The 21,450-nt window shown below is 57.2% G+C and overlaps 1 protein-coding gene across 13 annotated transcripts in view; it reads right to left on the bottom strand.

Moving 5' to 3' along the window:
- Positions 1-21,450, bottom strand: part of CACNA1G (calcium voltage-gated channel subunit alpha1 G) — a 63,813-nt gene that overhangs the window by 38,028 nt on the left and 4,335 nt on the right. For all 13 annotated transcript variants that reach the window (XR_012328741.1, XM_073798163.1, XM_073798162.1 and 10 more), the window contains exons 2-9: positions 16,549-16,660; positions 16,253-16,386; positions 15,760-15,857; positions 13,559-13,718; positions 12,774-13,074; positions 12,529-12,621; positions 9,534-10,317; positions 7,263-7,639 (exon numbers count right to left, since the gene is read on the bottom strand). Coding sequence is in view for 12 of the 13 variants with exons in the window: in XM_073798163.1 (XP_073654264.1) it covers positions 7,263-7,639; positions 9,534-10,317; positions 12,529-12,621; positions 12,774-13,074; positions 13,559-13,718; positions 15,760-15,857; positions 16,253-16,386; positions 16,549-16,660 (2,059 nt within the window). In the remaining variant the exon portion in view is untranslated. The remainder of the gene's footprint in view (positions 1-7,262; positions 7,640-9,533; positions 10,318-12,528; positions 12,622-12,773; positions 13,075-13,558; positions 13,719-15,759; positions 15,858-16,252; positions 16,387-16,548; positions 16,661-21,450) is intronic.

The raw sequence follows: 21,450 nt of genomic DNA on the forward strand, positions 1-21,450 counted from the left end.
TCTGGCTCCTCAGCTCACCTCACCTCTGCCTTTGACAGTCCTGCCTGCTGATTCCACACCCAGAAGAGGTGGTGCAGGTGGGCCGCAGTGATGGGGTGAGTGTCACTGGGTCAGTGGGGCCTCCCGCCTTCTCCTCCTTCCCCAAGGAGGTGTGGGAAGTCAGGGCACGCCTGGGCGGCAGGAGGTTTCTAGGAGACCTCACAGGCCTCGTCATACAGGCCTTGCTTTTCGCCGTCCCCCTGGAAGCACTCTAGCTTGCAACGTCGCCTCTCAGCACGTTCTTCTCGCCCCTCATGCCCGCTGGGCCCATTGTTAGGTGTCACTGTGCTCCAGTGCCTCGTAACCAGCGGCACTTGAGCCCCTCCCCGTGGTCTCCTGTCAGCTCCCCAGAGCCACCCCAAGGGAACACACAAGCCAGGTAAGTGCGAGGCCCCCACAGTGCCCGCTCAGCTTGCAGAGTCGACCCAGAGCTCCTGTGACTTAAAATTTTGGATGTGTGGCCCCTGCCCCTCACTCGGCCTGCACAGTCTCTCGGCCCAGCTGTGGTGGACCATTTAGAGGCTGCCCTCAGGCCACAGACCTCAGAGGGCTCCTCCTGTCTTGCCAGCTCCCGCCCAGGTAAGTCCCCACCCCCTCTGCCTCTCTGCTGCAGCTGTCGAATTGCTGAGCTCTGCTAGTCAGGAACCTGTGCTGACTGGACAGGAGAATACCCTGCTGGGGGACCAAGGGCTGCTCTGTGCCGGGATTCATCTTCCTCTATTGTCGGATCTCCACCTTTCACCCCCAAGAGCTGCCTCAGACACTTTCCCTCTCCTCGGCCCCCATCCCCACTCCCAACCTGGCCTCCTGCTTCTTGGGGCTCCACTTCCTGCCCCCAGGCAGCTGTGTGTCCTGCAACCTACTCACCTCTCTTCCCTCCTGGAAGGCAGCCAGCCCCTCCTCCACCCCACACCCGCCCACCATGCTCCCCTGGAATCCATTTCATTTCATCAGTTGTCCCTGTTTCCCTCACTTCTCCAATATCACTTCCCCTGCCTAAAAGCAGGAACCTTCGCATAGATCTGGGCCTATTTATGCCTGAACCCCAGGCCCCACCACTCCAGCTCTCTCCAAGAACCCTCTTCCCAGCCCTCCTCCTCCGGATGCCTGGGCAGGACCTGAGCCTGCTGCAAGCCCCCCCTGCCTGATAACTACCTCCCTCTGCTTCCCTGACCCTGTGTGGGCCGCCTCCTGCCCTCTTAGGGCTCTTCTCCCTCTCCCGCTGCCTTTCTCCCCTCAGGCCAACATTCCTGAGTTCAGCAGAACCCACATCCCCCCTGGTCTCCCACACCCCCACCATCGCCCCATCCTCCATCTCCCACCTCTCCAGATGTCACTGGGGTGTGGACAATGCAAAACAATCTCCTTCCAAGCCTTGGTTCCTCACCCAGAGAGCCAACCTGTCTGACAGCCTTCCCAGGATGGCCCAGGGCCAGCTCAAGGGCGGCAAGTCCAAAACAAACCCTCTCACCTCCTCTCCCAAACCTGCTCCTTTCCCGACCTCCCAGCTCCATCCCTCTCCAGGATTCAGTTTTGGAACCTAGGAGTTATCTAGGATTTATGCCTGCCCTTCATCCCTCTAGCAGCAGGTGCCCGGGCCCACAGACCTTGGCGATGGAATGGCTGTGCCCCCACCCGCTCGTCCTATTCCCCCTCCGCCATACTGGGGGCCCTCATTGCCTCTGATCTGAACGATAGAAATAGTCTCCCGGTCCCTCCCCCAAACCAGCCCACACCTAACTGGAAGCTCCAGCTTCCACAGCACTGCTGGACTCACTTCACTGCTGCTCAGACAACTCGGGGTGGGGTGGGGGAGGCAACACGACGGTCCTTCAGAGCATCCTATGCCCCCCTGTGCATTCCCAGGCCAGGCTGCCAGAATGCCCCCCCAGCCCCTCCACCGGAACCCTCTGCTCCTGGCCTCAGCTACCAATCCCACTTATCTTTCAAGACCACCCTCAAAAGCCACCTCCTTCAGGAAGTCCTCCGAAATCCCCCATCTGGGCGTAAGCATCTGTCCTCTGTCCCCAGAAGTCTCCCTTATGGCATTTGGCAAATTCATCCGTGAAGCAGACTGACTTTTCTGCTGGAACCTAAGTTTCTTGGGTGCTCCTGGCACCGCCCCCACCCCATTCTATTATTCTATTCTAACGTGCTGTGCACAGGAGGTGCTCCCCACATTTGCTGAATTGGGGGAGTCTTAGAGCCAGATGACACCTGGAGGAACGTGAGCACCCCTTTTGCTGGCCATCTCCAAAACAGCACCCTTCTCCCTCCCACCTCTGGTGGACCTTTGAAAGTCTGGGACCAGGGCAACTGTGGAAGATCATCCCCCCAGGTCTTGCTTGGCCCTCAGCCCCAGCTCCTCTGCCTGGAGGCCAAGGACTCCTGGGAGGCCCAAGGAACAGGACAGGTGTCTGTAAACCCCTGTCCTCGAAGGCCACACTGGGGTATATCCGTGCCTGTGTCTATCTTCTGGGAAAAGGGTCCCAGCTTTCAGCAGAATCCAGAAGGAGCCCGTGAATCCCCTCAAAGTTAAGACCTACCGCATCTAGACTCTCCCCCACCCCACCCCACCCCACCCCACCCCCAGCTTCCCTTGCCTTGAACAGCTGACTTCACTCACTTATAAATAGAAACGCTCCCTGGACGTGTATCTAGAGTGTCAGGATGGGGAAACAAGCAGAATCATCACCTGCCCTGTCCTCCCCTGGCCTGAAAGGCTGTGTATTCAGGACCCTCCCTCTCTCTCCTCTGCAGGCCAGGAGACCACTGGGCTGTGTGCCCTCCCCACCTCCCCACATGCTGTTGTCCCTCTTCTAGAATATGAGGTTGGCCCCTGCCCTCAGCAGCCCCAAACCAGGAAGGGGGTGATTAGGAAGCTCCTGTGTCCTTAAGACCCCATTCTGGAGGGGCCTCGCCCCCACGCATACTCAGGGAGGGACAGGTTCCAGGAGACAACCTCTCTTCTGTGCTCCAACAGCACGCTGGACGTCCCACGGGCACCTCGTATGCAATGCCCTCCAGCCCAACTCTGCACAAGCCCCAGTGCTTGCCCCTGGAGCAGAAACCTGGGTGTCATCCTCGCCGCGTCGTCCCCACAGATATCCAACTGGTGTTGAGGTCTACAGATTCAGCTACCTGCCAGCTCTCCCCGGCACTCTTCTCTCTGTCTCCAGGGACAGAGATGTATGAACTGGCCAGACCACTGCAGTAGCCCTCTGGTGGGCCTCCCTGCCTCCTGTCTCCCTCTCCCTTCTACTCCCCACGTGGCTTCCGGAGGCCTTTTCATAGAACAGAAACACATATCATCGACCTGCTTAAAACCTTTTGGGGGAACCTGTCACCTTCAGGATAAAATAAATCCAAACTCCTTCCTATGCCTCTCAGGACCTAGCTCTGAGTTTTTTTCCAAACTCATCTCTTGTTACTTGCCCATCCCAGGCCCCACCCAGTGCCCTATTCGTTCTGAACTCCTTATAAATCTCTTCATTTTTTGTGTCTGGTGCCTCTGGCCCTCCCCCATGCTGTGCCCTACCCTCTACCCTTCACTAGCTACTTCCCAATCTCCATTCAAACTCAGCTCTTAGGTCATGTCCTACTGAAGCCCTCCTTGAATCCTTTCCCCAGTCTGGGTCATGGGTGACTCCTCTGTGCCTCCTTTCCAAGCACGTATTACATCAAGTTAGTGTGACGTTTACTTGTCGGTGAGGTCTTGGAGAGGAAGGACAGAGTGCCCCGGCCCAGCGTTGTACTGGAGCGTCTGGTTGTGCACCTCTCTTCCCAGCCCCACATGCAGTGACATCACATTGGTAGCTTGAAATGAGCCATAGTAGAAGCATTTACGCCATGGAAATTGGCAAATCCTGTAAACACCACAAATCAGGACAATTTTTTCTTTTTAAAGGGCTGGTTATTAAACATTTATCAGCATGCCACTGCTTAGGCCCAACTCTGATGCACAGAAAATGTGTGTGGAATGGATGGATGGATGGATGGATGTATAGTTCACAAGCTCCCTGTTCCAGGCACCGCCCCCTAGTGGGTGGGGCACACACAAGCCCACCCTCCATCAGATCACACTTCCTATCTGAAGTTATATTCTTGCTCCCTCCTCGGAGTCCTGTGTCTTTGTCCTCCTCACCAGTCTCTCTGCACAAACTACCTGCCACTTCTCCGCCAGCTGGTGGGTTAAGGGGTGGGAAAAGCAGGAGAGTGTGGACAGCATGGGGCCCACCTCGGGCAGCATGGGGTATGACAGAATGGATGCTACCTTGGTCAAGAGGTTGGTAGAGAGCAGCAGGTTTTCCTGTTCTAGACAGGAAAACCGAATGATGGGTAAGATAGGTGACAGTGGGAGACGACAGGTCTGGAAAGGGCACCAGCAACGGGCTGGGCTCCTCCCCCAGGGAAGCACCAGCAACATCCTCTCCAGTGTCCAACACCAAGATCGGTGGATACAACTGCCTCATGAAGAGCACTGCAGGAAGCCATGAGCCTCTGGTCCTCGCCTCTGAGCGTCTGCAGACGCTCTTCCTTGCTGTGTCTCTCAGCTCTCTTGCTCAACTGGCTCCTCCTCTCCTTCATCTGAGGCTCCACTGGAGCCTGCTCCGTCTATCCTTGTTTACATCAGGGTCTTGGTCTGTCTTTGGCTCCCTCTCTGTATCTGTCTGTGTCACCCCTACATCTGTCTGCGTCACCCCTACATCTCTGTGCCTCCACCTGTCTCTGTCTCCTCCCCGTGAGTCCCATCTCCCTCTCTATATCTCTGACCTTCTTGTCTCTGTGTCTCTGCCTTCCCGTCTTTTTATCTCTCTCCCCCTGGGTCTCCATCTTGCTCTCTGTGCCCCCATCTCCCTATCTCTGTCTCTCCCTCCCTTTCTCTTTCTGTCTCCCTCTGTGTATCCATATCCTCCTCTGTGTCTCTGTCTTTCGGCCTCCATGTCTCCTTGCATCCTTCCCTGCTCCCCTCAGCCTGCTCAGGCTCAGGGACCCAGATGGCGGGACATTCATGCCGCAGCGCCTGCAAGCACAGGGCCACGGCTGCTTCTGGGATTTTCTACCGCTCCCAGCCCCAGAGCCTGCCGGGGCCGCAGTCAGTCCTCTGCCTGGCCTGCTGGTGACTCTCACTCACCCCTATGGGGCCCTCGGCAACCAGGTAGTGGGACAAACTCCTCCCTGGAGCAGACATTGTGCCACCACTGAGTGGGGACTCCCTTCTGCTGAGGACTTGGGAGGCTGTCCCCCGCTTTCCTCAGGAGCTTGGATAAGGAGATGTTGCAGGTACCATGACTGCTTGCTATGACTTCTTCCCCAAGGGGGTGTCCTTCCTGATGTCTAACTGAAAGCCCTCTTGCTGCAGCTTCATCTGCCCTCAGTCTCTGTGACTCAGCTTCTTTCCAGCACACTCAAAGCCGCCACCAGCAGCCGAGGAGGTGCCCCGGGGGGAGGGGCATCTGACCACGGCCAGAACTGGGGTAAGGGAGAGGACGCTGGGATTCGGGCTCGGGAGCTGGCGTAATGGGAGCTTAGGAGCTGCCGCCACCTGGATTGCGGCAGTAGAAAATGCCGCCACAACCAGCCTGACAGAGCAGAGCACCTCTCCCCAGGAGGCTGGCTGAGCAGGCGTGAGACGCACACACCCACGCGCCATGCGCCCAGACACAACACGCCCACCAAAGTGCCGTACTCCCCACCTGCTGACCCCGCAGCCGGTGTCCTGCCCCGCCTCCACCTCACCTCCATAGGAAAGGAACAGGGTATAGCCGGCTGGGTGGGGGTCACTGAGGCAAAAGGAAGGGGCGTCAACATGGTTGATGGCGATGTGGGAGGGGCTGGGGTGCACCCGGCTGGACAGGGCAACTGGGGTAGGAGCTGAGTGGGGTGGACGGTAAGGGAATTCAGAACCCCCTGAAAAGTGAACATCGCACGTTTGCTCCAGCCAGGCTTGGACCTAGGATACCCAGCCTCGACCCAGACCCACTCCCGGCACTGCCCCGTGGCCACGCCCAGCGGAGCCCAGGACCTGCCCCATGGTTGCCCCACCCCTGCCACACCCTTGCGTGCGTGCGTGCATGCGTGCGTGCGTGCCCACTCTGGCTCCACGTGCCTGTACCCATTAGGTTGGGGCAGTACCTGGCTTCGGTCGGCAGCAGGGAAGGTCTGGCAGCCCCGACCCTCCCTGAGCCCCAGGACAGTGAGAACACCCAGGGGAGAAGAGCACAGAAGGGCCTGTGAACCGCAGCACCTGCCTGCTGGCCTCCCTCGTTTCCCGAGAATCTGACAAGGGGGTGACCTGGAAGGCCAAACTGGGGGGAAGGGCTGCCTTCTGAAAGGATTCCTGTGGGGGATGAAGCCAAGGCCGGTTGTGAGGCCCCACGGTACCTGCTCCCACCTCCAGTGTGGGAGTGGGGTCAGTGGGGTTCCCCAGGCCACCCCTTCTGTTCTTGCACAGCTCTGCGAGAGAAGACAGCCTCCTCCCCCTCAGCGCAGATCCCATTGCCTGCAGCCGTCAGCTCCGCAAAACAAGCCTGCTTCCTCTTCCACATGACAGCCCTTCAAATATTTGAAGACAGCTCGCCTGTCCCTGCTGAGCCTCCTCTTCTCCTGACTAAACATCCAGGTTCTTAGAACGATTCCTCAAGCACAATGGTTTCAAGTCCCCTCACCATGCTGGGAGCTCTCTTCCACCTAGAGCCGCCCTCCCCGTTCACAGCACGGCTCCCAGAACAGAGGCCAAGAGCAGATGGCCTCCCTCCCTACCCCGCCCAGGGGCAGGCTCCAGCCCTCCACTCCTCACCTCCACCTGCACAGCCCCCTGCTGCCTCCAGTCAATCACACCCCTAATTACTGAGTCCGGTGAATGCCCGGGGGCCCAGCCCACGCCCTGTATGTGACTTGTCCCTCCAAAAAGGCCTTGCCCCCATCTGATGCTCATCGCTCATTTAAATTCTTTAAAGCCCACCTCCTCTCAGAAGCCTTCCCAGATGAAACACACCCAGCTCAGACCCTGCCCCTGCCCTGGGCAACCTCCACACTCAGAGACTGTATGACATTCACTGGCTTTCACGCTCCAGAGAGACCCCCGCATGGGTGCATCTCCCTCCTGTCCTCCTCCCTGTCATGCAAGCTAGCAGCATGGAGAGGAGACCGAACACGCGGTGGGAGGGGAGGAAGGCAGAGGGTCCCCAGCCCAGGGACCGTGCCCTTGCCCGTGTCCCTACCTGCTCGTGGTATTCGATGCCCATGCTGAGTGTGTTGACCAGGATAGCAATCATGATTCCCCGACCAAAGTACTTGCTGTCCACAATCTTCCGAAAGGTGTCACAGACCAGCCTCCAGAAGGCCAGCACAGAGTTGGGCTCCACGTCCAGCCCCAGGCTCCGTCGACGCCAGCTGTGGGGATTCTGGCGGTCACCGTGCTGGGCGTCCTGTGTGAACTCATAAACTGCCTCGCTGTCTGAGTCAGGCATCTCGTGGCCGGCGAGCTCCACCTCCCCTGCCCCAGTCCGGACACAGTAGGGACAGCTGTCTGGGCCACAGGCTCCACTGTCTGCCTTCAAGCAAGGGCTGGAGATCTTGCAAGAGCTTTGGCAGGCGCCTGGGACAGGAGAGTAGAGGTTAGAGACTCCAGGGTTTCCAACTTGGGGTCACCCTTCCCTCAGAGTGTGTATAAAATGAGTGGGGGAGTTTGGGATTCTTTCAATGATGGGGGTGCTAGGCACTTGGTGGGCAGGGGTGCTGAATGACTTGCAATGTGGGCAATCCTGAGTAAGAGAATGCCCCCAAATGCCAATAGCATCCCACTGACAGTCACTGCTGGTTGTCCTAGGGTTCGTGCCGTTGACCTAGGAGCCTTCAGGGAGGAGCCTAGACCATCTTTCCTTCCCAGGGAAGCCAGCCCTGCATTAACACTGCTTTAAGTAGCATTTTCCAAGGGTTCCTTAAGACACACACCCATACATGTGTATTCATGTATGTTCTCACACCAGACACACGCACATGTGCACTAGACACACACTCGCATACATGCATGTACTGTGTACACACGCATACAATTTATGAGTCACACACACACAGCCAAACACAAGTGTGCACAGACCCATACATACCACACGGTGCACGCGTGCCAGGCATGTGCACACATGGGCGTGCACACACCCCAGACAAGAGCACCACCCCGTGTGCACGGACACGCACCTATACACATCAGACACGTGTGGACACATGCACATATGAACACCAGACATGTGCATGCAGACGGGCACATACACACACCAGACACCTTCATGCGCACGCACACACACACACACACACACACACACACACCCCAGACTGCGCATATGCACAGTGACCTATCCCAAGACGCCAATGTCGATTTAAATACAGCTTTGACCGTAGACTGTGAGAGCCGAAAGAAACCTCAGCGACTACCCAGAGAAAGCATGGATTTGAAGACGCCTGGCTCGGGGCCCAGCCCTTCCGCCTGCATGCAGGAGGACATCAGTAAACACCACTGACAGCTGTGATGGTCCCAGCCCTGCCTTTTACACAGAAGGAAATAGAACCGTGCGTGTGTGCGGCTGGCTGGCGCCCCTTGGCAGGGTGGTAGAGGAGCTGGCACGAGAACCCTTCCCACTGCGCTCTGTGGCGGCACCTTCCTGTCCCAGCCCACATTCCCACAGAACAGCCCACAAATATCCCACTTCTCCCACGTGCCACATCCTTCCTGAAACACAGGGCCTGGGCTTCGGCTACAGCGAGTCTGTCTGTGGAGGAGGGTGTGCCACCCTGCCTGACTGGGGGATGCCCCCAGGGGCAAGCAGCTCCCTTCCCCTCGACACTGGGTGTTCCACCCATCAGCCTAGCAGCCCCTGAGGACCTGCTGCACCAAGCCCCAGGTCTCCCTATGGGGACGGAGTGACACTCATGTTTACAAGAGCGCCCTTAGCACGGGACGGACGCGGTGCTCACCACAGTCACACACCATTTCCCCTCTGAACCTGCAAGGAGGACTATAGAGCCTCAGAGTCAGAGGGCCCCGACTCCACCCCTCACCAGTGGCACGGCCTCGGGCAAGTCACACAACCTCTCTGAGCCTCCTTTGTCTCATCAGTAAAATGGGGATGATAAGGAAGTTTATCCCTTAAGCTGCTGAGAGGCTCCAGTGGGGTTTTGCCTGAGGAGCATGTGACAGGCACACAGCAATCCATCACAACTGCAAACAGCACAGAGCAGAGCACGTAGCACGTGCTCATTACACGACAGCTGTTGTTATTACTACAGTGTAGGAATTATGAGTCCCGTTTTAACAGATGAGAAAATTAGGGCTCAAAGAAGCGATGTGACTCGCTGAAGGTCCCAACGCCAAGAGTGGCAGGATGGGAATCCAAGCCCTGTCCTTCTGACTCCAGACGCCACAGTCCTGGCTGGGATGGGATATCACCCGGTCCCTGGGTGAGGGGCACCAACGTGCCTCCACCCAGAGTTCTCACCTGTACTCTGCGTCTCCAGCAGCTTGTGCATAGAGCTGTAGGGCCTGGGTGGGATGTTGAGGCTGGTGAGGGTGGGGGGTCCAGAGGTGGGCGCCACCTCCATTAGCGCCTTCTCTTTCAGCATCTCTGGTGGAGGGCTGGTGTGCATGGTGGGGTACACCTTCCCACTGCCCACAGTCCTGCCCGATGCTTCAGACGGCGACCTGGGAGGGGGTGCCTGGCAGCGGACTGGCTCCAAGTGGCAGTCAGCATGGTAGAAGCTGTGCACAGACTCTGCACCCCCCGGAGGGCCCCCGGAGAGGGCGAGTGTCGAGGGTGGTGGCAGCATGAGCCGGCGAGATCCATTAGCATCCTTGTCCTGGATCTGTGGGCTGGCCCGGGGGACCCGTAGCGTCCCGTTGCCCAGGTGGTAGTGGTGGTGATGGTGGTGGTGATGGTGCACCAGGTGGTGGACAGACGGACGGCGGTGGGAGCGAGGGCAGCTGCCGCTGGGCTGGGGCTCCTGGCTCCCGCGGGGAGCTGGGCTGCTCAGCAGCCCGGCCCGCACGCCCGCTGCCCGGGAGACCTGGGCCAGCCTTCGGGCTGCTTTCCGGAGGATGTACACGAGGTACTTGAGCAGCTCCTCATAGCAGCTGCCCGGCTCGGAGAAGCTGGCCAGGGTGCTAGCGTTGGACAGGAACCGCACCCGCTGCTCCCGCATCAGCTGGCTTTCCCGTTGCTTGGTCTCTGAGAACTGCGTGGCAATCACCACCAGGCACAGGTTGATCATGAAGAAGGAGCCCACCTATTGGGGTGGGGACAGCAAGAGGAGACAGCCTGAAGGACAGGGAGCCACAGTGCCAGCCACCGAGTACAGAGTGATCCCTGTGGGCCAGGCGCTGGGCTCAATGATTGTCCAAGCATCATCCTGTTTTATTCTCATAACGATCTCAAGAGGGGACACCTTTACTGTCTCCATCTGACAAGTGAGGAAACTGGGGCTCAGAGAGGTTGAGGAATTTGCCCACGATCATTCAGCCCATGCACAGCAAAGCTTAGACTTGAACCAACCTCTATGGAATTCCAAGGCATTGCTATTGATCATGAGGTTATCTGGCAAGGATATCTCCCAAACTCCCTGCCCCTCAACATGCCCATCCTCCGAGATTCTGGGCACCCCCTCCCCAATTCCCATTAGGAGTTAGGTAAGGCTGTGGAAATGAATGCTATCTTGGGGACGTGGGGTTTTCACATCGGGTTGAGCTTTTGAGATCTTGGCAAAAACATTGTTCACAAAACTCCTGCTTCTAGCCCCAAGTCTAGCTGCGTAAGCTTGAGTGCGACCCTTAACCATGGGACCTCGGTATCCTCGTGACCACTGGCCTTGGCCTTTCCCCTCCCCCAGCTGGGTAATGGGCTGAACGCTGAACCCTGCAGACTAGCCAGCTTGCCACTCTGACTTGGCCACACTCCCCCGTCTCCACCTCCATGCCTCAGTTTCCCCCGGGCTTCTGGGGGGGTGGCAATTGCTTGGCTAACAAACCGGAATGAAGGTAATGAATATTTATGGTGACAAAGCAGATTTTTTTCCCTAGCTTGTGTCCTAGTAATTATGATAATTAGCTTCACTAGTGTGATTCCAGAGAGCTGTTTGGAAAGATTTTTCATGGGGTGTGTGGGAGGGTGGAAACAGGCCCCTTACCTCTCTGTCTGCTTCCTTCCCACTCCCCAAGCCCAGGGAGAGCTGAGTGGTGAAAAGATCCCGTGAAAAGGTCATGAAACCACTTCCCAGAGGTGCTGGCCTTGCCACCCAGGTGACGGTGGGGGGAAGGGAACAGGCCCCTACGCTTCCATACCAGGGATGGTTGGGGGTGGGGCGTCGTTCTTCCTCAGGGACACCTCCCACTCACCGAGAGGTCTTTATTCTGACTCTCTGGGGCCTGCCTAAGTCCTGAGTAGATCTTAGTCTCTTTCTCTCTTTCAGATTTCTCTTTCTCAATATCTGTCCCTCTGTCTGCCTCTGTCATTGGCCTCTTGGTGACATGGAAAAAGGGCTGGATTTGGAGTCGGTGGCCTGGGGTTGAATTCTCAGCTCCAGTGACCAAGCCCTCTGAAGCTCAGAGTTCTTATTTAGGAGATGCGGCCACAGTCCCTGCACCTGCCACCCCACAGGGGGCTCTGAGGATTAAGCAGGCAGCAGACGTGACAGCGCACTTCGGCAGCGACGCTCAACCCAGCAAGACTAACCCACAGCACATGCAAAGCACCTGACGGGGTCAGACAAATGAGGAAACGTCAGCTTCCTCGTCTGTAAAACGGAGACAACAACAGGCTCTTGGTGAGGATTAAATGCACCAGCACATGAAAAAGTGCTCAGAGCAGGGACTGGCACATAGTAAATGCTCAATAAATATTAGCTATAAGTGGTAGCAATTAAATTATTAATCATGAATGGTAGTGATTAAATATTGCTACTTTTTGCCTCTGTCTTCTATCCTCATAAAGTCTTGGAACTTCTGAGCTGGAACAAGAGATCCCACAGTGTTTCTCAACACCAAATGATGGGAATTCGGGGTGGAACAGTTCTTCGTTTGCAGGACTGTCATTTCAGGGTGCCTGTTATCTACACCCCACCCCCCCAGCAAAATGCCGGTAGTGCTCCCCTAGTTCTCGTAAAAAACAGGACCACCCTTTGCCATTTCCAAATGCCCCCTGGGAGAGGCGGCATCACCCTGGGTTGAGGACCACCCATTTTAATGATGAGGAAACAGATGCCCAGGGTGGGGCTGGGGGGCCTCATAGGGAATGACTTGCCCAAGATTTTAAGTGGTGGTAAGTGATAGCCCTTGACCTTGGATTACCTCCTGACTCCTCATGACAGGTGCCTTCTGCCTGTGTCTCTATGGGACTTTTCCTGAGAGCTAGAACTTCAGACCAAGCAGGTCCCCTCTCTGGACTCCCCCCACCCATTTCCCCAGGATGCCCCATCCCCACAGGGGCCTGAGGAATCACTCACGATGATAAGGAGGATGAAGTAGATGAAGTTGTAGAAGGAGTGCGCGTCCATTACAAAGTACATGATGTCGACCCAGCCCTCCAGCGTGATGACCTGCGGAGGTGGCAGAGGGCAGGCTGTTTCTGGGCCCCCTAAAGCCTCCTGCGGTCTCCTCTGGAGGCCCTGACCCCATCCCAACCCCGAGGACAAGCACTCCAAGCCGGGACTGTGTTCTGGGGACTCTCCCAGCGCCCAGGCGGCCCCACCTGGAAGATGGCAATCCAGGCATAGCCGATGTTGTCGAAGTTGATGGCGCCCTTGAAGGGGTTGTGCTCCCCTGCAGAGCAGTTGGTGTAGTACTGGTTCCAGTTGACACAGGTAGTGTTGCTGGAGCTGTTGTAGGCCTCGTAGTCCAGGACACAGGGCGGGCCGCCACCCCCGTCCCCGCGCAGCGTGGGCACACTCCTGCAGGAGCGCATGCCGTTCTCGCGAGGCTGGGAGCAGATGAAGGGGTTCTCATCCTCGTTCTCGGTCTGGTAGTAGCGCTCCAGGTCCACGCTCAGGGGGCTGCGGAGGAAACAGGGATGAGGCTGAGAGCAGGGTTCTCGGGGGACAGGGCCCAGGCGGGGAGAGCTGGGTGGATGAACTGAGGTACACAGGGCGAGCACTGGGAAGGGGCAGGGATGCATGGGTGCAGATGGGGTGCGCCAGGAGCATGCAGATTGAGGGTGAAACTCCAGAGTCGGGACGTGGGAAGTCTCCATCCTAGAGCAGAGGTTCCCAACGTGGCTGCACTTTAGGCTCACTGAGGAGCTTTTAAAAATCCCCGCGCCCAGGCTGAACCCCACACCCACGAAATCGAAATGGGCAGTGGGGAGAATGAAGGCCTTGCCGTTGTTTAAACTCCCCAGGTGACTCCAGTGTGTAGCCAAGATTGATAACCAGATATGTCACTAATAAGAGAACAGATATGTCACCAGCAACAGGAACTGAGGGAGGTCCCAGCCCCACAGCCACTCCCAGGTCACCTCCCGGCCCATGTGCCACTCACAGGCTGAAATTCTCGGGCAGGAAGCATCGGTTACGAAGCAGCCCTGCCCACAGCTGGACGCCAACGATGCCAAAGATGAAGAAGACGAAGAAGCACAGCAGCAGGACGTTGCCCAGCATGGGCAGCGTGTCCAGCAGCAGCGTGACGAGGATGCGCATGCCTGTGGGGGCAGAAGCCACGCTGGGGGTGCCAGGCTAGCCGGGCTAGGCTGGCTGCCAGGGACCTGGCAGCACTCCCAGAGGGGGCCCACCGGGGCCTCTGAGGCTGAGACAGCCCGGCTCAAGCTGGAGGGAGACCAACAGACACTGCTAACTCTGCAGGCAGCCCTCGCAGCCCCTAACCCCTACCCACTATCCCTCTTGGCCTGCCCACACCAGTCAGAGCACAGTACCACCAAGGATGAGCAGAGTGGCCGCAGTTTCCAAAGCATTCTCCGGCACCGCATCCCACTTAACTCTCCCAGCTTCATCACAGAGCTGATATCACTCCAGTTTGCAGATGAGGGTTGAGGCTCAGAGAACTAACATGACTTGTCCAGTACCACAGAGCTGCTAAGTGTAGGTGCCAGGACTTAGACAGGCTCTCTGCTTCCGCATCCCACTCCCCAATACACACACACACACACACACACACACACACACTCCCACCCTACATCCTAATCACCTGACCTTTCTAAGTTATAGACGCCAAAGTCATTGGGGAAACCAAGGCAGAGAACTCCAGCAAGGGCGTTAGCAGGCAGGAATTTCCCTTTGAGAGCCAAGCCCTCCGCAGGGGCCAAGATGCCCTGCACTTCACCATGGTGCTGAGCCCCTCCCTGAGTCTAGTATGTGCTTGGTCCAGACCCTCACATCAGGACCTGAGGACACACAGGTGGCCGTCAGTTAACAACCCCTTCCACAGGGAAAGCCACCACAAACATGCCCCTAAGATGCTGTTAGGGATACTGCCCTCCCTCCCCACTCCAGATCTAGGACATCTAAACTAGCCCCCAGGCCACCAAACCCTTGTCAAGCACACAGACCTCTGGTGGCTAGTTTCGACCCCCAAAGTGACACTTGTGGCCCCCTGACCCCTCCAGGGAAAAAGCTTCTAAGCAGCTGCTAACTACTGCTCCTGGTGACCGAAGTGGCCCTGCCCCGCCCCTGCCACTCAGTCCCTCTCCCCTCTCCCCTCTCCCAGCCCCCTTCAGCTCCTCTGTGCTCCAGCTGAGATCAATTCCTCAGGGTTTGCATTAAGGGAATTACACCGAGTAGTTAGAGGTCTATAAATCTGCCAGCGATCACCTGGGGCGCGAGAGGAGGGAAGACATGTCCCTCATCTGGGGTTCCTGTTAACACCAACAGACACCAACGCCTGGAGGACACACTGAGCAGCTCTGCCCACCCAGACACACACACACACACCCCACAGGCACACACACAGGCACACACACAGGCACACATGCACACGCAGCAAAGGGGGCTACTGCTGCATCAGACACTGAGCCCCAGAAACGTGCCCCCACCCACCCCACTCCTGGGACGGCAGCAGAGACCATCTGCAGCTTGTGTAGGTTGGGGAGTTGCAAAGGGGGCCTGAGAAAGGGTGGGGGGCGGGATGCGAGGGGAGCTGGAGCTGCCAAAGCCTGGCTGGCTCAGAAACTAATGCGGTTTAATTTAGATAATTGTCCCAGCAGTCAGTTGCTGCAGAGGCTTGGAAGGGTGTGGGAAGAGGAAGGGGACACAGCGGGAGGATGAGGTGTGCAGCGGCCTTGTCTTGAGAGAAGTCATGCTCTGTGTGGCCGGTGCTGTCTCACCAATGAGAACCAGACTGCGTGAGAGGCGGTTCTGGCTAGAAAAGGCCCTCCCACTTTGCACCCACTCCTCCTGGCCTGCCAGCCTCTCCACCCTGCTCCCACCGCCCCCATTCCACCGGAGGGAGGGTGATCTAGCCGAAGGGAAGGGGTCATCTGAGACATTCCTGAGACTCTGACCTAAAATCAGGCTGAAATGAGGGGGAAGGGCCGCAGCCCGGGTGGGGGTTCCCTTAGGCTCCAGCGACCCAGCTCCCCACTGAGCCCTTGTCTCAGGGGGCCTGCCTCAGTGTTCCAGGCCCGCATGAGGCCTGTGAGTGGCCAGGAGGTAGGGGTGGGGTCTGAGATTCCCATATCTCCTCTTGGGGTTCTCCGCCCAGGGGCCGAGGGCTGAGGGGTCACTCACTGGGCACCCGGTTAATGGCCCTGAGCGGTCGCAGCACACGGACTGTCCTGACAGCTGAGAAGCTGACGTTCTGCAGGTCCAGCGAATACTCCAGCATCCTGCAGGGAGGGGCCCAAAGGGAGGCCCTTTGAGTCTGAGGCCGCCGTGGGGGTCAAAAGAGGTCAATGAGGAATCCTGCTGTGGTGGGGCAGGAATCCTCCCCTTCCACCAAGGGACCCTGAAAAGCCAGCTCTCTCCCTGGGGGCAAGGCCACCCCTATGCCAAAGACAGACTCCTTATCAGAGAATGAACAGAGGAGGGTGTGGATGCAGGGGCCTTGGAATTCAGAGAAGTACTGGCTCAAGCACTACAGGACAGCCCCGGACCCTTGGTGGACAGCCAGGGAGAAAGTCGCACTGTAGATGGGCTGGGGGAGGGGGCCGGGCCTAGAACTGGTCCTGGGGAAGGGACCAATCTGATCCGTCGCTCTCCTGCCCCAAGCCCAGGCCCTCACCCTGCAATGACGATGAAAAAGTCAAGCCGGTTCCAAGTGTCTCCCAGGTAACACTTTTTCCCAAAGATGCCCAGGGCCACCATCTTCACCACCATCTCCACAGCGAAGAAGGCAAAGATGAAGTCGTCAAAGGCCTGATGTGGGGACAAGAGGCTGCTGAAACTGAGAAAAGGGTGGGGGAACAGCCCCCTACCCCACCCCCACCCCCTCCTCTGGGCTCAGGGCCTCTCGCAGAGCAGGTGTCAAGGTTATAAAAATCAGAAGCTGCCCCCTCCTGCCCCCACACACATGCTCACCTGCAGAATCCGGCAGCGCTGGGAGTCACAGGCGATGTCTTCACACGGCCGGAACATGCCCAGGGTCACACAGTTGAGAAGGATTACCAACATGCTGATGCGCTCAAACCAGGTACCAGGTGGTCAAGGAAACATCTGGCCAGGGTGGAGTTGAGCCCGGGCCCCCACGCCCTGCCCCAGCACCTCCCACTGCTTGACCTGCCAAACCCCATCTGAGATGTAGCCAGGTGTAGCCGGCTAGTCCCAGCTCGGGTCATCTCACCTCTGTTCCCAGCTTCCTCTTCTGTAAAGTAGGAAAAGCCACAAATACCCTGACTATTTGCACAAGGCATTTGGGGGATGAAATCGATCGTGCCTGTGGAAATGCCAGGCACCGAGAGTTTGCTGCTGAATCTGAATCTTATTCTCCCTACCTCACAGGGAAAAATGTGAGAAGCAAATGAGATAATGTATGTGAATGTGTGACACAAACCTAAAGTCGGATTATGCTTGCCTTACAGTTTACCAAGCACTTTCACAGCATGTCACATCGGATGCTCACAACAGCCCCGAGAAACATCCGGGCTAGATCACCTTCTTCCCCGGAACCCAAGGAAACTGAGGCCCAGAAGTCGTGTGCTGAAGGTCACGGGAGAGACCCAGAGGAGACTGAGTTTTCCAAGCTTCTGATCGGGGATAGCAGCTTCCATAGCTGCTCAGGCTGCAGGGAAGGGGTTGTCACGACCGCACTGGCCCCAGACAGACAAGCACCACAGAACTGGAGCCTCAGGCTGCCTCTTCCCCAGCCAGCCCCTGGCCTCTCAAAGCCCTCACATGGCCTCCAGACACATTCACACAGTTAAATAATGAGGACCCACTACGCACCAGGCCCTGTGCTGGACATAAGCCCCCAGCCTGTGCAGAGCAGACAGTACCCTGTATACAGACCATGCCACCATCACACCTTCTTATGGCTTCCAGCAAAGCCCCACCCTCGACCAACAAAGACTCTGTTTTGCAACAAGGGGGAGAGAGGGGTCTTTCTAAACCCTGAGTCTTTCCACAGAGTGGATTTCATTAAGGGGCTCACTTCCAGCCCATCTACAGGAGAATGTAGAAAATGGCCTCTGGACCTTAGAAAGTTCTCGGCACCAGACTCACAGATAAGTGACCAAGCATCCTGTTTTCTCAAGGAAAACATGAGAGGGTTGGGGAAGAGTAAAGAGGTTAGAAACAAGCAGAGAGTGGGGGGCCAGGGGAAGGAGAAGGCCTTGAGGATGGAGGTAGGGAGGGTGTCATGGCAGCCCACAGCGCGACCCACCAAGCCAGACTCAGTGAGACAGAGAGCGCCCAGCGCAGATGGAATCTTCCTGTCATAACTCCACTTCTAGAGTGAGAAGGCTTTGGCCAGGGACCCAAGGACTCACCTTGAAGCTGATCCCAGCCATACCCCATCTTTGTCCTGAACCTCAGACCACACCCCCTCTCCGGGAGCCCACACCCAATCACCTCAAAGCCCTTCTACCCCCTCCTGTCACCCAGGCCCTTTTCCCTCAGACTCACATCCCTTCCCACCAGCAGGTACCCTACATTCCCAAGGCACTACAATTTCCCTAATCTTACATCCTCACAGGAATAAGAGTTAAAAAAAAAAAAAAATTCTAGGCTTTTGGGGTAAGTTGATGGAAGGGGGAAATTAAAAGAGCTCTGTTTCCATGGAGCTGTTTTCCTCCGTGGAGCCGGAGCCCAGTGGACCTATCCCCAGAATAAGGGTCAGCCAGGGGTCAGCCTGGAAAAAAGGGGACAGGGAGGGAGCTCCTTTGGGACCATCGTCTGAAAAGGGAAGGACACGATTACCTTCAAGAACTGGCCTGCTTTCCCCAACCTAGGCCCCTCCTCTCCTCTATAGGGAAGAGGGTTCTGGAAGGGACCCATATGAGCAGATGTCCCTACATAGGGGCAGGTGGGTAGTTCTCCTGGGAAGAGGGGCTCCCGGGACACTGTGTGGGCCCCTCTACTGGCAGTGTCATCTGTGCCCTTGTCTCATGTCCCTCGCTGAGGCACGGGCACTCTGTTACACCCAAGCCCCTACAGAGCCTCGAGTGGTGCCTGGCGTGTAGCAGGTGATCAATACACGGGAAGAGTGAATGAATGAAGAGTCAGTCAGTCAATCAGCCTCCCTGCCTAGAAGCCAGATGCATCTCCCCATTCATGTTTCCCTACCTTGTTTGCTTCAATAGTGATGAACTGATGATGAGTGGGGGTGGGGGGAGAAGTGACACCATAAAGGGGCTGTCCCTCTGTCTGTCCCCACCTGACACATGCTCACACTGAGGCTTCTTATAGCCAGAGTCTGCCTCCAAACAACCCCACCTCCAGCTCTTGACCACAGAAGCCCCTTCTCAAGAGCCCTCTTGGCGATTCACCTTACTCCCGGGTACATCCTGCCACTCTCACCTCTCCCCTTCCCCTATAGGTAAACATAAATGGACAGGGAAAACACCAAGGCACAGGAAAATTTGGGACAATCTGAATGAAGGAATAATTAATGGGGGGGGGGTCTTTCACCCTTCTCAGGGTAGGGCTCATTTCCTTGGGAATATGGCCGTATGTCACTGTGCCATGTTCCTCTGTTGCCATAACAACAGGAAGATGTGTCACCAGGTGGTGTGGATTCGTTGCCATGGTAATTAAAGGGACCCCCCCCCCCACATATGGACTCCCCTTACCCAGGCTGCTGTCTTGTCCTCACACAGGGAAGGGTAAGCGGGGAGACTCACAGGTTATCAGGTTGGGGGGGAACCATGTGACAAATCCCCATGGCAACCAAGGGAATGGGGGACATTGGTTGCCATAGTGACTATGAGAGACCTGTGCAGTCACATGTCTACTGTTGCTATGGTGACTGTCCGGGCTGGAGTGGATCCCAAAGGGGGAGGTGGGTAGGAGAAGGGAGGATCTTTCGTCTCCCCACAACCCACCATCAAAAGCAGAGAAAAAAGGAAATGGCAGGGTGAGGAACCCCACTTCCATCCCTCCTCCTCCTCTCCCTCCAGGAGAGAGAACTAGAGCATGTTATCTGAGTACTTAGTCCTCTCCGTGGGGCTGTATCTAGAGCCCTTGCCTAGTTGGGCAGCTATAAGGGAGAGGAAGGTAGAATGAGGAGGGAGGAGGGCTGGACCACCTCCAGGGGCACGGGGGCTCAGGGCACAGCACGACTGAGAAGGGAAGCAGGCCCCCCAGCTGTCCCATTCTCTGCTAGGAGCCTGCTAATCCGAGACCTAAGAGCGCTGAAGAGGTAAAGGGCCTGGACCCAGGAGTCCTGGCCTCCTACTACTCGTTGGGAAGGTGGGGTGCTTGCCTCATTCACCCCCGGAGAGGCTGGTGTTTATGGGATTCAGCATTCCCCAGAGTGGGGTGAGATCTAGGGGCTCAGGAGGGGGCTCCTGCTAGGGAGGCTGAAAAGGGGATTCCCCCAGCTGAGCACCCGCTCCCCCCCCCAACTCCCACAATCCTGTTTCCCGGTGGTCTGCCCGCTGCAGACCGCTCCAGAGTGTGGGTGTGTGGGGAGGGAGGCTTCCAGCTGAACTGAAAACTGCAGCCCGAAGAAAGGCAGCCAGCCCCACCCAGAGACAGAGACGAGAGACACAGAGACACAAGAGAGCTGGAATCTTTGGGAGGGGAAATAGGCCAGAAAGCTGATTCAAACGTCTGTGACTCTGTGTGTGTGTGTGTGTGTGTGTGTGTGTGTGTGTCTGCGTGTGTGAGCAGTTGTGTCTGTCGCCATCCTGGCTGAGGCAGGCAGGGCGGGGTGAGAGCTGGGGCGGGAGCAGAGGCAAGGGGTGAAGGGGGGCTGTGCGGTGGGGGTAATCCCAGGAATGGCTCCAACTGGCACTCTCCAGGACGGGGAGTCCCCTGACAGTTCGGTGGAGCAGAGTGTGTATGTGGCCGAGAAGGAAGGTGGGCCTGGACAGAAAGAGGGCCAGGAGGTGTTCTGGCTCCCTCAGCCCAGTTCAGCTCTCCAGCCGCAGCCCTTCTCCCCAGAACTCCCTCTGGAGAGCCTTGGGTTTGAAAATGAGAGGAGGGAATTGGTGAGGAGACAGGAAGAACACCCCCCTCCCATTTCCTCTGAGGACCAAAATGGAGATCTCTCCCTAGGTAAGAGAGACAGGGGAACTTGGGACACTGGGACAGTGGCGAGGAACGCTCCGGAGTCCGGGTGCCCCCTCCCCTCCAGACGCACACTCTCTCAGAAACACACAGCGATCACACACTCACACTCACTTCTGGAAGCCATTAGGGCTCCTGCTGTTCAGGCCTCCCCTTCTCCTCCCCCCACTCCTGGCAGGCTCCCTTCTCCCCCTCTGGCCCCCTTCCCACTCCCCCTCTCGGCATCCCAAATGCCAGCCTGTGATTTCCAAATGAGAAAAAGCTGTGCTGGGCTCGGAGCTTGGAGAAACTCCTACACAAACTTCCAGATGTGACACAACAGCCCGGGAGGGAACGCTCAGGATCTCCTTCCCGGGAGGGGAAACGCACTCCCTCACACTTGAAGAAACACATACTGCAAAGTCCAACACACTCCCTCCCCTATAGCCTGGGAGGAGGGGCCTTTCTGACTCTGACCATGAACCCCCAGTCTCTCCAGTACCACTTCCGAGCCCCTCCTTCCTTTTGCTGCCATCCCTCCCTCCCCAACACACACACACACACACACACACACACACACACACACACACACACACACACACACACACACACACTCACTCACACACCACTTCCCACCTGGGTCTAGATCTCCTCTCTAGGAAACCTGGTTTCTTAAAGAGGCTAAGAGAGGAAGGGGCCGAGAAGCACGCCAAGAAGAGGCTAACTAGCTTCAGTTAGTTGAGGGGAGGTGTCCTCACGTCCCTCAGGCCCAGA

The sequence above is a fragment of the Tursiops truncatus genome, chromosome 20 (assembly GCF_011762595.2).
Source record: "Tursiops truncatus isolate mTurTru1 chromosome 20, mTurTru1.mat.Y, whole genome shotgun sequence".
Lineage (NCBI taxonomy): Eukaryota > Metazoa > Chordata > Mammalia > Artiodactyla > Delphinidae > Tursiops > Tursiops truncatus.